Below are 16,916 nucleotides of genomic sequence, written 5' to 3' on the forward strand. Positions count from 1 at the left end.
TCCTTTGAATTTGTGTCCAATTTAAGACCTAGACAACCAGGTGAGTGGAGTTCCAACTAATCAATCAAGTACAAGGGAGGTTTGAAAACCTTTAGACACTCGGTTTGACACCCCTTGGAATTGAGGCTTGACACAATGTACACTGAGTATACCAAATATTAGGAACACCTTCCTAAAATTGAGTTGCACCCCCTTTTTTGCCCTCAGAACAGCCGCAATTTGTCAGGCCATGGACTCTACAAGGTGTCAAAAGCATTCCACAAGGATGCTGGCCCATATTGACTCCAATACTTCCCACAGTTGTGTCATGTTGGCTGGATGTCCTTTGGGTGGTGGACCATTCTTGATACACACGGGAAACTGTTGAGTGTGAAAAACCCAGCAGTGTTGCAGTTCTTGACACAAACCGGTGCGCCTGGCACCTACTACCATACTCCATTCACCCTCTGAATGGCACACATACACAATCCATGTCTCAATTGTTTCAAGACTAAACAATCCTTCTTTAACCTGTCTCCTCCCCTTCATCTACACTGATTTGAAGTGGATTTAACAAGTGACATCAATTAAATTTTTTTATTTTACCTTTATTTAACTAGGCAAGGCAGTTAAGAACATATTCTTATTTACAATGATGGCCTACACCGGCCAAACCCGGATGACGCTGGGCCAATTGTGCGCCGCCCTATGGGACTCCCAATCACGGCCGGTTGTGATACAGCCTGGAATCAAACCGGTCTGTAGTGACGCCTCAAGCACTGAGATGCAGTGCCTTAGACCGCTGCGCCACTCGGGAGCCCAATAAGGGATCATAGCATTCACCTGGTCAGTCTGTCATGGAAAGAGCAGGCATTCTTAATATTTTGTATACTTAGTGTATGTTGACATAAGTCCCCCCACAGGCCGTCGTTGAATCACTGAACAATTAGCCAAACTCACCTCATTGCACCAGTGTTGCCTAGCGCTGCATCGCACCTGGCTCACAAAATAAGCTTGAATTTAAAGCAAGCAGTCACTAGCAAATGTATCTGCTAGTGACACTCGCATCAGTTAGCCTACCTCCTCCCTCTTTGTCTAGCAAAATTAGTTTCTACTGTTTGGCAGTTTGCCATCCCTCTTCATGTGGTCGACTGCTGTTTCTTTCTCCTAACTGCGGTTCAAATAAAGGAACATGCCTTGGCTGTTGTTAGCCAGATTACCCACTTTCAGCAGTCCATGCCAGTGGCACCTTCATATGCCACCCCTCTTTCACCAGTCAACTCGGGCCCATTTCCATTTATCTTCCTGAAGCCTGGCTCTGTCTTCCTAACTGCAATTCAGAGGAACTTGTCCCCACCCCATGTGCTTCAATGTCAGGAAATGGCTTCTCTCTCGACACAAACACATTTGTTTTGTTGGTTTGTGTTTTCCCAACGCAAACTGCTTTTGTTCTGCCCCATTACTCCCCACGAGGAGCCGCGTTTCATCTGCTGTTTCCACACTGGGAGCTCTCTGTTCACTGAGATGCCGTAGCCGTCCCTCCGAAACGGAATCAAACAAAGAGATGCCGTAGCCGTCCATCCGAAACGGAATTAAACAAAGAGATGCCGTAGCCGTCCCTCCGAAACGGAATTAAACAAAGAGATGCCGTAGCCCTCCCTCTGAAACGGAATCAAACAAAGTTGGTAATACGCGTTGTCAATACCAGCTCCTCTCTCTGTCTGTCTGTCTGTCTGTCTGTTAGTCAGTCAGTGTATCTCTCCAGCCTCTGAACTACATTGAGGTAGATATGTGCATACAGTGCATTCTGAAAGTATTCAGACCCTTGACTTTTCCCACATTTTGTTACGTTATAGCCTTATTCTAAAATTGATGAAATTGTTTTTTTCCCTCATCAATCTACACACAATACCCCATAATGACAAAGCAAAAACACGTTTTAAACATAAACAACTGAAATATATTACATTTACATAAGTATTCAGACCCTTTACTCAGTACTTTGTTGAAGCACCTTTGGCAACGATTACATCCTCAAGTCTTCTTGGGTATGACGCTACAATCTTGGCACACCTGTATTTGGGGAGTTTCTCCCATTTAATCTCTGCAGATCCTCTCAAGCTCTGTCAGGTTGGATGGGGAGCGTCGCTGCACAGCTATTTTCAGGTCTCTCCAAAGATGTTCGATCGGGCTCTGGCTGGGCCACTCAAGGACATTCAGAAACTTGTCCCGAAGCCACTCCTGCATTGTCTTGGCTGTGTGCTTAGGGTCATTGTCCTGTTGGAAGGTGAACCTTCGGCCAAGTCTGAGTTCCTGAGCGCTCTGGATCATGTTTTCATCAAGGATCTCTCTGTACTTTGCTCCGTTCATCTTTCCCTCGATCCTGACTAGTCTCCCAGTCCCTGCCGATGAAAATCATCCCCACAGCATGATGCTGCCACCACCATGCTTCATCGTAGGGATGGTGCCAGGTTTCCTCCTGACATGACGCTTGGCATTCAGGCCAAAGAGTTCAATCTTGGTTTCATCAGACCAGAGAATCTTGTTTCTCATGGTCTGAGAGTCCTTTAGGTGCCTTTTGGCATACTCCAAGCGGGCTGTCATGTGCCTTTTACTGAGGAGTGGCTTCCGTCTGGCCATTCTACCATAAAGGCCTGATTGGTGGAGTGCTGCAGAGAGGGTTGTTCTTCTGGAAGGTTCTCCCATCTCCACAGAGGAACTCTGGAGCTCTATCAGTGACCATCAGGTTCTTGGTCACCTCCCTGACCAAGGCCCTTCTCCCCCGATTGCTCAGTTTGGCTGGGAGGCCAGCTCTAGGAAGAGTCTTGGTGGTTCCAAACTTCCTCCATTTAAGAATGATGGAGGCCACTGTATTCTTGGGGACTTTCAATGATGCAGAAATTTGTTGGCATCCTTCCCCAGATCTGTGCTTCAACGCAATCCTGTCTCTGAGGTCTACAGACAATTCCTTCGACCTCATGGCTTGGTTTTTGCTCTGACATGCACTGTCAGCTGTGGGATCTTATATAGACAGGTGTGTGCCTTTCCAAATCATGTCCAATCAATTGAATTTGCCACAGGTGGACTCCAATCAAGTTGTAGAAACATCTCAAGGATGATCAATGGAAACAGGATGCACCAGAGCTCAATTTCAAGTCTCATTGCAAAGGGTCTGAATACTTATGTAAATATGGTATCTGTTTTTTATTTGAATTAATTTGCAAAACTTTTTAAACACCAGTTTTCGCTTTGTCATTATGGGGTATTGATGAGGAATATTTAAAAAAATCCATTTTAGAATAGGACTGTAACTTAAGAATATATGGAAAAAATCAAGGGGTCTGAATGCACTGTGTAACAACGAATAAAGTAAAGATGGTAAACAGTAGCAGCAGCGTATGTGATGAGTCAAAAAAGTTAGTGCAAAAAGGGTAACATAAATCAATGTTGTGTCCCATATTAAGTTATTTTTGTATTTTATATCAACCTTTTATTATGTTCATGTTTGTATCTACTGTACACAGTGGGATGCAAGAAAATACTTTCTCAGAAATGCAACACAGAAAGGGAAAGGGGGATACCTCGTCAGTTGTACGACTGAATGCATTCAACTGAAATGTGTCTTCCACATTTAACCAAACCCCTCTGAATCAGTGAGGTGCGGAGGGGCTGCCTTAATCGACGTCTTCAGCGTCCAGGGAACAGTGGAGATCATACTGGGGTCATACCCCATTGGGGTAATGGTCATTGGTAAGGTTATCAGGGACTATAACAAAGTGCAACAAACTGCATTAACCCTTTACACTCATGGGAATTGGCCTATATATTGATATTGCTAAATTTAAATGTTTCTTACAGAAGCAATATAAAAACGTATGCATAACCATGGTAGCAATTGAAAGGGAACAGTTTGGAGATGGTGGCAATTAAAAGGGAACAGTTTGGAGATTATGGGAAAATTGTTAGACCAAAGGTGAGGCCACAACAGTTCACTTGACACAAGATCCAAACATTACACTGTTGATTTTTTGCATTTTACATTTAGTGTACTTTTCGCATTTGTTGATAACGAAATCTGAAAATACTCTGGATACATTAGTATATGAATATTCCTGGAAAATGTGCTGTAAGTGCAACATAAGAGTGGGCGGCAGGTAGCTTAGTGGTTAAGAGCGTAGTGCCAGTAACCGAAAGGTCGCTGGTTCTAATCCCCGAGCCGACTAGGTGAAAAATCTGTCGACGTGCCCTTGAGCAAGGCTCTTAACCCTAATTGCTCCTGTAAGTCGCTCTGGATAAGAGCATCTGCTAAAAAAAAAAAAAAAAAAAGAAAAGAAAAGAAGACTAACAAATTACAAGAGTTCGAGTGAGAGGACTATAACTGGTGACTCCCAAGTGGCCACACACCTCTCCAAAGTGTGCACAGTCCCTAAGTAATTTCAATTCATTTTTATGACTCAAAAAAGAGCATTCAACTATAAAGTGCTTTTTTTAGCTCTGCTATTGGTGCCATTGAGGAACTAGATTAAGCACACTTGTAATTATTTTGTTTGGAACACCAACCTGCATCCCTGCCATCACACAATTACTGTTGTTTATTGAATCCAAACACGGTCCATAATAAATCGCAATCTGGGTCAGGTGGGCATCATTTGAAAGCCTGTTCTATTGCCAACATGAGTAGCTAAGTTATAAATATGATATTACGGTGTTAGGCTTTCACAATACAATTCAGGGAAACTGATCATAATTTTGGTGCGCATAGAAAGGAATCATGAGTGCATTCAGGTGCATGTGCCGCGGCAAATTTTCTTCACAATGGACTAACATAGGCTCATTCTGTTCAGAACAACCCAGGGTATGACAACATGTCATCTTGTAACTGTACATCAAACATAGTGATCATAAACGTTGACACTATATGGAAATATGAAGTGCACATTTGGACTCACTGGTGTTTAGCTTGATTGTATGACATCAAAGCGGTATTATAATTCTCAACGTCTCATCTTTCAAAATACTTCAAAAAAAGTCCTCTTAATTTACAGCATTTCCCTCACTCAGACATAAAAAAAGCAGAAAAAGTTGCTACTTAGTTGCCCAATTAGCGGGAGGGATGGGGGCAACTGCTTGTCGCGCGTGGTGCTCAAGTTCAGAATGGCTGTCAGTCAAAACCCATACAGCACTGTGAAGCGCAGAGCCTGAGCTCTGACGTCATTTATAGCATGTTACTGTACAGCCACTGCGTTCCAATTTAGGCATTTATCAGTGCTCAAATCCGCCATTTTCAACCTGTATACGGGTACCAGTGTAAAGGGTTAACTAGCATACATTAACTTAGCAGCGCTACATTAGTTTTGCTTACTTCTGGATCCTTACACTCCCTGGTTTCCTTCTGCGCAGGGTTTCTTGAAGAGCGAGCGAGTGTCCAGGATGGTGCAGAGCGGCGGCTGCTCGGCCTGCGACTTCCGTGACGTCTTCAAGAAGAACATTGAGCGGCGGGTGCGCAGCTTGCCTGAGATCGACGGCCTGAGCAAAGAGACAGTGCTGAGCTCCTGGATCGCCAAGTACGACGCCATCTACAAGGGGGATGAGGACCTGCGACGCCAGCCCCAGAGGATGCACCTCAGTGCCGTGTCCGAGATGATTCTCAGTAAGGAGCAGCTGTACGAGATGTTCCAGCTGATTCTGGGCATCCAGAAGTTTGAGCACCAGCTGCTGTACAATGCCTGTCAGGTGAGAATTGGACCACATGCACGTACACACAAACACGCGCACACACACTTTTTTGCCCTCTACATAACATTTAATTGTTATCAATTTCTAGTGTTGCCTAGGTAACCACAAAACGATTCATGGTAGGATACATTGTATAATCACAATGCAATGTGTATACTAGTGGGGATATTGGAACAGAAAGGAGTCTAATGTCCTTTCCTTGATCACTTTCCTTAACTTAGTTGGCTCCAGCTAATCACAGGTCTCTTTGAATGTGTGTCTTAAAGGTCATTGGCTGATGAGAGACTTTTTAAATCAGCGTGCTCTCCCTCACCATGGCCTTGTCAACTAAGGCAAGGGTGTCCTCCCTCCCCTTCACCTTTTTCCAGGGGGTCTTCCATGGCACCAATTAGTAGTAAGCGCTGGCTGTAACTAGTTAGCGTATGTTGGTGTGATCAGTGGTTACTGTCATTTGTAAACTAAACCATTTAGGCTTATTCATCTGAAGGGGGATCTTGAAATAAATGCCATTGTTACAGCTTCTTTTGACTTGAAAATGGGAGGCTAAGCTCAGGAACCATTAAATGACTTCAATCCCACTTCCTAGCTAGTTGATGAATAGAGAGTTTGTTCTCAGGATTATTGCAAATAATCGTGTGCTAATGTGTTGTTCATTATTACATTGCCACCCATTAAGATAATGTGCTGTGTGAAGAACTCAATTAGACCTGATTCCTCCCGTAAATTTGATTAAGGCCTGTTCTTGTCAGTCCTAATGTCCTATAGAAGCTAATGGTGTTCCCACAATAATGAGACCTGCAGACACCAGACAATTGGCTCATCTCCATAGCAACCTTCTGGCCCATTGTTCCTTTTATGCTATTCACCAATGCCATTTTTGCTGGTCACCTAGCAGATACCGCAGAGTGCTTGTTAGAGCAGGTCTTGGATCAGTTTTGTGTATTGTCCAGTAATGGTTAGTAGATGTGAGGAGATGATCCTTGAACAATGTATTGGGGTATACTTTTTTCCTAAGCACAATTTCATGGCTGATGGACTAATGGCTTGTCCCTCTTGACCCCTGTGGTGGTGCACCTTGGCCTTGCCTGTATAAAAGACAGTACTCTGAGTGTGTGAGCGAGTGAGATGTTAAACATCCCCTTTCAGGAAAGACAAATCTAAAGCTGACATATCACAAAATTGTATCTGTTTAAAAATATTCCTCTTCAGAGAGATTGACTGACAGACACACACACACGCACGCACGCACGCACCAGGGTTTCCGTTAGCTGGTAATAGCCAGCTTTTGGCCTATATATTTTTTGGGAAAAGCTGATAAACAAAATTGCTGCCAGCCAATTGTCTGGGAGAATAAGAAAAAATCCCATTGCAAAATAATGCTTTTTAGCCTATTCATTGATGGAAATACCAGTCGATGTAAATACATTTAACTGGTCATGCTAATAGGTCTATAGGCTAATTTGCATAATTTAGTGGAATTAAATTGCCGTATGTGTAGGCTACAGTATATTCATTATGTATCTTATCACACACGTACAGCATACAGATACAGAGCCTTTGAGCGGAACAGCTGTCGGACAACACGAGAGCTGCTGCTACAGCATCTCAAATGGCAACGGAAGGCAGGCTTTCATCAGCGTGTCACAGACCACTTTGCAATGAGCTGGAGGCAGTAGGGTTTCCCAAACTTGGTCCTCGGGACCCCAAGGGGTGCACGTTTTAGTTTTTGCCCTAGCACAACACAGCTAATTCAAATAATCAACTCATCATCAAGCTTTGATAATTTGAATCAGCTGTGTAGTGTTTGGGAAACGTTGCAGTAGGCTATGCATTTTGAAAATATATAACATTCAGTATCAAAACTATGCAAAAGTAGAGAGAACTAGAAAGAGGGGCAAATACTTTTTCACAGCACTGTACTTAGTTGTTTGAAACCTGAACATTTTAATACATATTATGAGGCATTTCTTACCTTGCTTCAAAGTAGCCTATTAGATCTCCTCTCTTTCTAAATTTCTAACGGATATTTTCTTCTGTCACATGAAACCGCATGTGCAGTGCCCTTTTGAGAAGTGTTTTACCACTAATTGCATTATGGAACAAACATTAACGCGTAGCCTACTGCCTTGTACGCATTGCTGCACTTATAATGTGAAGAAATAATAGTTTATCAACATGTTAAGCTAAATGTTCTGATCTGTTGTTTTAGACTCATTGCTTTAAAAAATGATAGTATGTATCCTAGGCCTACTGGTTGTATGAATTTGGGATCTATCGTCCCACAACTGTCCCAGAGTCAGTTTGGAACAGGCTATTTCTTTCTCGACAAGCTGACCAATAGAATAGGTAAACTTTTCTACTATGGGGGATAGTAGGTTGACATATGCTAGTGATTTTGCTGTTTACTACTCGTCTTGTTGGCTGAGGAAAAGTACATGTGGACAGTTATTCTAACATGTTCAACGTGCACATCAGAATTCGGTAAGAAGGACTGCACTCCATTCCATCTTCGACTTGCATGTTCTGTTAATATGAATTACCATATTCTAAATGTGATTTCTGTCATTCTGAGCACTGTGGGTGGACACCGTAATCAGGTTACGCTCCCAATGCGTAGGGTCCGGCAGATTTCTCAAATGTCCGGTAAATTAAAATGGCACCACATTTTCACACACAGAGACAGAGACACACACGGAGACAGAGACACACACGGAGACAGAGACACACACGGAGACAGAGACACACACGGAGACAGAGACACACACGGAGACAGAGACACACACGGAGACAGAGACACACACGGAGACAGAGACACACACGGAGACAGAGACACACACGGAGACAGAGACACACACGGAGACAGAGACACACACGGAGACAGAGACACACACGGAGACAGAGACACACACGGAGACAGAGACACACACGGAGACAGAGACACACACGGAGACAGAGACACACACGGAGACAGAGACACACACGGAGACAGAGACACACACGGAGACAGAGACACACACGGAGACAGAGACACACACGGAGACAGAGACACACACGGAGACAGAGACACACACGGAGACAGAGACACACACGGAGACAGAGACACACACGGAGACAGAGACACACACGGAGACAGAGACACACACGGAGACAGAGACACACACGGAGACAGAGACACACACGGAGACAGAGACACACACGGAGACAGAGACACACACGGAGACAGAGACACACAGGAGACAGAGACACACACGGAGACAGAGACACACACGGAGACAGAGACACACACGGAGACAGAGACACACACGGAGACAGAGACACACACGGAGACAGAGACACACACGGAGACAGAGACACACACGGAGACAGAGACACACACGGAGACAGAGACACACACGGAGACAGAGACACACACGGAGACAGAGACACACACGGAGACAGAGACACACACGGAGACAGAGACACACACGGAGACAGAGACACACACGGAGACAGAGACACACACGGAGACAGAGACACACACGGAGACAGAGACACACACGGAGACAGAGACACACACGGAGACAGAGACACACACACACACACGGAGACAGAGACACACACACAGACACACACACACACACAGACACACACACACACACACACACACACACACAGACACACACACACACACAGACACACACACACACAGACACACACACAGACACAGACACACACACAGACACACACACACACAGACACACACACACACACAGACACACACACACACACAGACACACACAGACACACACACACACAGACACACACACACACACAGACACACACACACACACAGACACACACACACACAGACACACACACACACACAGACACACACACACACACAGACACACACACACACACAGACACACACACACACACACACACACACACACACAGACACACACACACACACAGAGAAAGTGACAATGTGAAAGATATGGAGAGTGTGAAAAGAAAAGAGCGATAGAGGAAAGGAGAAAGGAATGATGATTCATCACATCACGTTTCCGGTGTTCCACAGGCTTACATCGCCATGGAGATGCGACTGTGTGTGTGTCTAAGGAGGGGAATGATGATGACACTCAACCCTTGGCAGGGAGGGTTTGAGAGGTGTGTGGGGTGGGGGCACAGCCATCACAGCTATTTCTGGATGCCTCTCTCTGGATCCATGCTCTGCATAAAGACCCATTGATTAGGCTCTCCCAGCTATTGATCTGGAAACTCTGCATTAATGTGTTGAACTGAGGCCAGGCGAGGCCTTTAATGTGTTTGCAATGGGCAGAGATTGGTCTGGGTGACCATAACCTGATTAGGGATTTGGTAAGGGTGTGAGGGAATGTTTGTACATTCTATTATAGGTTTGATTTGTTTGACTGCCTTTAATTCTGCCCCTTTCTCTCTCTCTCGCTCACTCTCCCTTTCTCTCTCTCCCTCTCTCATATTCTTTCCTTCCCTCTATTCACACATTCATGAGACATTTGTTTAATATGCAAGTCTATTTTTGGAGTGTTTTGCACAAGCTGTATGAAGACTGAAATACCTTTAGTATCTCTGAGGTACCTCTGCCATGTCTCAGCAATGATCTAGAGCCACAGAGGGATCTCAATAAAGAAGCTAAAAGAGACATAAGACATAAGCCAAAGATGTATTGAGGGACTGCGAAAACAACAGTGGAGTGAAAGAAAGACAAGGATAAAGAGAGGAGGATGTAGAAACAGAGGGATGAGATTGCTCAGGTGTGCAGGTGGAGGACTGCAGTTGCTCTGAGAGGGTGGCAACCCCCTGGTGAAGAGCGACAGCAGGCAGACGTTTGTGAGAGAGAGTAGATAGCATGACATTTCTCCCCCCTATCTCTAATGATCACATCCTGGCGTTGGGCCGTAAGGGCCATCTCTGTCGTCTCTCGTTAGTTCTCGGAGCGAGCAGGTGAGGGGGAGGCGAGTGAGCAGGTGAGCCGGCAGGAAAGGCTAATAAATTAGCACATGCCGCGCACAGCACTGGCTCGCCTAGACAACCGCCCCTAGTCAGCTCTCCTAGACAGCCGCCCCTAGTCAGCTCTCCTACACAGCCGCCCCTAGTCAGCTCTCCTACACAGCCGCCCCTAGTCAGCTCTCCTACACAGCCGCCCCTAGTCAGCTCTCCTACACAGCCGCCCCTAGTCAGCTCTCCTACACAGCCGCCCCTAGTCAGCTCTCCTACACAGCCGCCCCTAGTCAGCTCTCCTACACAGCCGCCCCTAGTCAGCTCTCATATTGAACTTTCTCATTCCTTTCTGGTACCTTCATACCTTCTTCTATCCTCATTTTGTCTTGTTTTCTGTCTGCATCTTTCTCTCTTTTTAGTTATCCCTCTTTCTTCCTCACCTTCTTATTCTCTCACTCCTTTTCCCTGTTTCATTCTGCTTCTAATCTTCTCTCTGCCTCTCTCTCTCTCCCCCTCTGCCTCTCAGGCACCAGGAAGCTGCCCAGACAGACATGCAGCCAGCCAATGTAATCAAACCCAGAGTAATCTCCCAAGCCTTTTTCCATCAAAACCCTCGGCCTGTCTGCCTCTTCTTCTAGTCCACCTTTTGAGTTCAGAGTTCAGAAAGTACTGTCAGAAGCAGGATTGGCATCCCCTGCCAAAGTGTTAATGGAATAACATTTAAAGATGGGACTTTGGGACCTTTCTCGGAATGATGTGTCGACGTCAAACCTGTCTGTAATGGCTTTGATTAGTAGCTTCATATGACTTGTTGTCATAGAAATGGTTAGAATGGCTGTGTGAGAGGAAAAGGTCAGGTTAGCACTGCAACAAGAATAAATGAAGCTGACAAAGGTGTGTGTCTGAAGTTGTGTGTGTACGTGTGTGCGTGCATTTGTTTTTTTAAATCCTTCTGAGGTCAGTTGTGCACATGAAACAATGGGTTGATAACAACCACATGTTCACATGATGAATCTGAAACTGTCGTGTTCAAGCAAGTGTTTCTATCAAGCTGTCAGGGAGAAAATGGTCACCGCTCAGTCTGGACCTATTACAGTGCCAAGTGAAAGTCTACCCCTTGCACAGTTGTCACATTTTCCTGCCTTAAGATTACATCTAAAAATGGATTAAATTAGTTTTTTTTTCCTACTGATCTACACAACCTGCTCCACATTTTAAGTGAAAGAAAAAGTATTAGCATTTTTTATTAAGATGTCTTGATTGCGTATTTCTTCGCACCCCAGAGTTAACACAGCTGTAAATCATTTTGAATATGATTCTACTAACTCTTAGGACAACGTATATCCATTGTTTTTGTAAAAAATGCTCAAGCTCAGTAAATTGTCCTAAGAGTTGTGCAGAGTTGGTAGAATCTTATTGAAAATGATTTACAGCTGTAATGGAGGTGCATAAAGATGGCGCCCAGAATGCACTTTACCAAAACTGCCTTGTTGCTAAGTTCACCGAATTGTACATTGCTCTCTGTAACAATTGTTTTGTATTGTCATTAGCACAGTATACATTGTCCCAATTTTAGCTCCAAGATGCCAGCAAAGCAAGAAAGTAAATTGTGCTGATTTATTGGTGCATTGAACCAACTCTGGATCGTGCCAAAACAATGTCAAATCAAATCAAATCAAATCAAATCAAATCAAATTTTATTGGTCACATGTGCCGAATACAACAAGTGCAGACATTACAGTGAAATGCTTACTTACAGCCCTTAACCAACAGTGCGTTTATTTTAAACAAAAAAAGTAAGAATAAAACAACAACAAAAAAAAGTGTTGAGAAAAACAAAGAGCAGAAGTAAAATAAAGTGACAGTAGGGAGGCTATATATACAGGGGGGTAACGGTGCAGAGTCAATGTGCGGGGGCACCGGCTAGTTGAGGTAGTTGAGGTAATATGTACATGTGGGTAGAGTTAAAGTGACTATGCATAAATACTTAACAGAGTAGCAGCAGCGTAAAAGGATGGGGTGGGGGGGCAGTGCAAATAGTCCGGGTAGCCATGATTAGCTGTTCAGGAGTCTTATGGCTTGTGGGTAGAAGCTGTTGAGAAGTCTTTTGGACCTAGACTTGGCACTCCGGTACCGCTTGCCCGTGCGGTAGCAGAGAGAACAGTCTATGACTAGGGTGGCTGGAGTCTTTGACAATTTTGAGGGCCTTCCTCTGACACCGCCTGGTATAGAGGTCTTGGATGGCAGGGAGCTTTGCCCCAGTGATGTACTGGGCCGTACGCACTACCCTCTGTAGTGCCTTGCGGTCAGAGGCCAAGCAGTTGCCATACCAGGCGGTGATGCAACCAGTCAGGATGCTCTCGATGGTGCAGCTGTAGAATTTTTTGAGGATCTGAGGACCCATGCCAAATCTTTTTAGTCTCCTGAGGGGAATAGGCTTTGTCGTGCCCTCTTCACGACTGTCTTGGTGTGCTTGGACCATGATAGTTCGTTGGTGATGTGGACACCAAGGAACTTGAAGCTCTCAACCTGTTCCACTACAGCCCGTCGATGAGAATGGGGGCGTGCTCAGTCCTCTTTTTTTTTCCTGTAGTCCACAATCATCTCCTTTGTCTTGGTCACGTTGAGGGAGAGGTTGTTGTCCTGGCACCACACGGCCAGATCTCTGACCTCCTCCCTATAGGCTGTCTCATCGTTGTCGGTGATCAGGCCTACCACTGTTGTGTCGTCGGCAAACTTAATGATGGTGTTGGAGTCGTGCCTGGCCATGCAGTCATGGGTGAACAGAGAGTACAGGAGGGGACTGAGCACGCACCCCTGAGGGGCCCCCCGTGTTGAGGATCAGTGTGGCAGATGTGTTGTTACCTACCCTTACCACCTGGGGGCGCCCGTCAGGAAGTCCAGGATCCAGTTGCAGAGGGAGGTGTTTAGTCCCAGGATCCTTAGCTTAGTGATGAGCTTAGAGGGCACTATGGTGTTGAATGCTGAGCTGTAGTCAATGAATAGCATTCTCACGTAGGTGTTCCTCTTGTCCAGGTGGGAAAGGGCAGTGTGGAGTGCGATAGAGATTGCATCATCTGTGGATCTGTTGGGGCGGTATGCAAATTGGAGTGGGTCTAGGGTTTCTGGGATTATACTGTTGATGTGAGCCATGACCAGTCTTTCAAAGCACTTCATGGCTACAGACGTCAGTGCCACGGGTCGGTAGTCATTTAGGCAGGTTATCTTAGAGTTCTTGGGCACGGGGACTATGGTGGTCTGCTTGAAACATGTTGGTATTACAGACTCGGTCAGGGACATGTTGAAAATGTCAGTGAAGACACTTGCCAGTTGGTCAGCACATGCTCGGAGTACACGCCCTGGTAATCCGTCTGGCCCAGCGGCCTTGTGAATGTTGACTTGCTTAAAAGTCTTACTCACATCGGCTACGGAGAGCGTGATCACATAGTCGTCCGGAACAGCTGGTGCTCTCATGCATGCTTCAGTGTTGCTTGCCTCGAGCGAGCATAGAAGTGGTTTAGCTCGTCTGGTAGGCTTGTGTCACTGGGCAGCTCGCGGCTGTGCTTCCCTTTGTAGTCTGTAATAGTTTTCAAGCCCTGCCACATCCGACGAGCGTCAGAGCCAGTGTAGTATGATTCAATCTTAGACCTGTATTGACTCTTTGCCTGTTTGATGGTTCGTCGGAGGTCATAGCGGGATTTCTTATAAGCTTCCGGGTTAGAGTCCCGTTCCTTGAAAGCGGCAGCTCTACCCTTTAGCTCAGTGCGGATGTTGCCTGTAATCCATGGCTTCTGGTTGGGGTATGTACGTACGGTCACTGTGGGGGACGACATCATCGATGCACTTATTGATGAAGCCAGTGACTGATGTGGTGTACTCCTCAATGCTGTCTGAAGAATCCCGGAACATGTTCCAGTCTGTGCTAGCAAAACAGTCCTGTAGCTTGGCATCTGCGTCATCTGACCACTTTTTTATTAACCGAATCACTGGTGCTTCCTGCTTCAGTTTTTGCTTATAAGCAGGAATCAGGAGGATAGAGTTATGGTCAGATTTGCCAAATGGAGGGCGAGGGAGAGCTTTGTATGCGTCTCTGTGTGTGGAGTAAAGGTGGTCTAGAGTTTTTTCCCTCTGGTTGCACATTTGACATGCTGGTAGAAATTAGGTAGAACGGATTTAAGTTTCCCTGCATTAAAGTCCCCGGCCACTAGGAGCGCTGCATCTGGATGAGCGTTTTCCTGTTGATTAATGGCCTTGTACAACTCATTCAGTGCAATCTTAATGCCAGCATTGGTTTGTGGTGGTAAATAGACAGCTATGAAAAATATAGCTGAAAACTCTCTTGGTAAATAGTGTGGTCTACAGCTTATCATAAGATACTCTACCTCAGGCGAGCAAAACCTCGAGACTTCCTTAGTATTTGATTTTGTACACCAGCTGTTGTTTACAAATATACAGAGACCGCCACCCTTTGTCTTACCGGAGCCAGCCGTTCTGTCCTGCCGGAAGTCACATCTGTCACAATGTCACATCTGAATTCCGACATCTTTATGCACCTTAGCCATTGCTGCCAAAGGTGCTTCCAGCAAGTATTAGCTATTGGGTGTGAACACACACACACAATCCAGACATCTTAGTTTTTTATTTTTTAAAGGTTGTATACTTTTTTTCTTTGTACTTTGAAAATGTGGAGCAAGTTGTGTAGATCAGTAAGATGAAAAATCCAGTTTAATATTTTTTTTATTTTTTTTATACAATTTAAAGGCAGCAAAATGTGACAACTGTGCAAGGGCTGTGTAGACTTTCACTAGGCACTGTATGTGCAACTGACATGTTAATTTTACCATGGTAACATGATCAACTCCAAGAAGTGCCCAACAGAGTATAACATTGTTTCTGCACAATCTTTCATCAGTGTTTGCTTGCAGTGCAGAATTCCAGTGCCTTTTAAAGTAGATCCCGGTAAGGAATGGATTTTTAAGTCTGTCATTGAGGTTCTGTCAGATAGGAGCGCTGACAGAAACCCAAAAACCGAATAGACAAGTGGAACTCTCCAAGCTGATAAGACAATGAGGGACGACAGTGAAGTGGGAGATAAGCCTTTAAATTTAACCCAGATTTAAAATGGATACAACACCACTTAAGTCAGCCGTAGGTAGTTTTGTAAAGAAAGAGAGAAACAGAGAGTGAATGTGTTGGCATGGCAACACCTTTTATCACATTAGGCCCTACACCTGCATTTTAGAGGAAGTGTGACCTCGCAAGGGACAAATGTAATATTGTTAAACCTCCAACTCAAACCCAAATTGGTAAATGGAACCTTTTGTTTATTGACTTACTGGTCATGAACTCAGGAGCCACGTGTGAACGGCGCATACATTTACATTTACATTTTAGTCATTTAGCAGACGCTCTTATCCAGAGCAACTTACAGTTAGTGAGTGCCCACATTTTTCATACAATACTACAGTGAGAATGTTATTCAATCAATAACCAACTTTAAGTCATCTTTTCCGTAGCTATTTCTTGCAAGCCCAGGGGCCTCAGTTACCATGATAGATTCGACCTGTGTGTGCCTCAGTGCCTGTCCTTCTGTCTGTTTTATTTAGTCAACCGTTATTCACAGCCATCCCCACCCGTCTAGCCCAAGGGTTTATGCATGCAGCCGAAATAGGAATGACTGCTTTATATCTTCACTTTCTGTCTGATGTTCCTTGTTTTGTTGGAATTGACCGATGCCAGCAGCAACATGTAACTGAATTAGCAATAAATGTATTGGAAGAGCTAGTTTTTCATACTGAAGGTTAATGACCATAAATCTTTCTCATTTGTATGACTGTTAAAGTTATAGGATATTTGAGGTTTTGTGTCAAGACTAGTCGTAAGTAAATGTCATTATGTATGGCTGAGTTTGACATCTGAAGCTACTAATTAGAGAATCCCTTTCAGATTAATGGGCAAATTGCATTTAATTGGTTACAAAACAATATAACGTGTTCAGTTTTCGAAATGAAGACGTATTAATGTTGTCGCTGCACATGAGAAGTTATTATGATGCTTACATTTCCTGAATGGAATGCAAATGCACTGCCTTTACTAATTAGCCATATATGATTAATGAGAGCTGTTGATTATCTGTCTTATACTGTATGTGTAATTACATATCAGGTGTGGATATACAGTGGGGGAAAAAAGTATTTAGTCAGCCACCAATTGTGCAAGTTCTCCCACTTAAAAAGATG

At 44.6% G+C, this 16,916-nt stretch overlaps 1 protein-coding gene across 6 annotated transcripts in view; it reads left to right on the forward strand.

The window, feature by feature from the left end:
• cadps2 (Ca++-dependent secretion activator 2) overlaps positions 1–16,916 on the forward strand; it is a 221,895-nt gene that overhangs the window by 62,815 nt on the left and 142,164 nt on the right. For all 6 annotated transcript variants that reach the window (XM_041849500.2, XM_041849501.2, XM_041849504.2 and 3 more), the window contains exon 3: positions 5,380–5,712. In XM_041849500.2, coding sequence (XP_041705434.2) covers positions 5,380–5,712 — 333 coding nt within the window. The remainder of the gene's footprint in view (positions 1–5,379; positions 5,713–16,916) is intronic.

Source organism: Coregonus clupeaformis, chromosome 26 (genome assembly GCF_020615455.1).
Source record: "Coregonus clupeaformis isolate EN_2021a chromosome 26, ASM2061545v1, whole genome shotgun sequence".
Taxonomy (NCBI): Eukaryota; Metazoa; Chordata; class Actinopteri; order Salmoniformes; family Salmonidae; genus Coregonus; species Coregonus clupeaformis.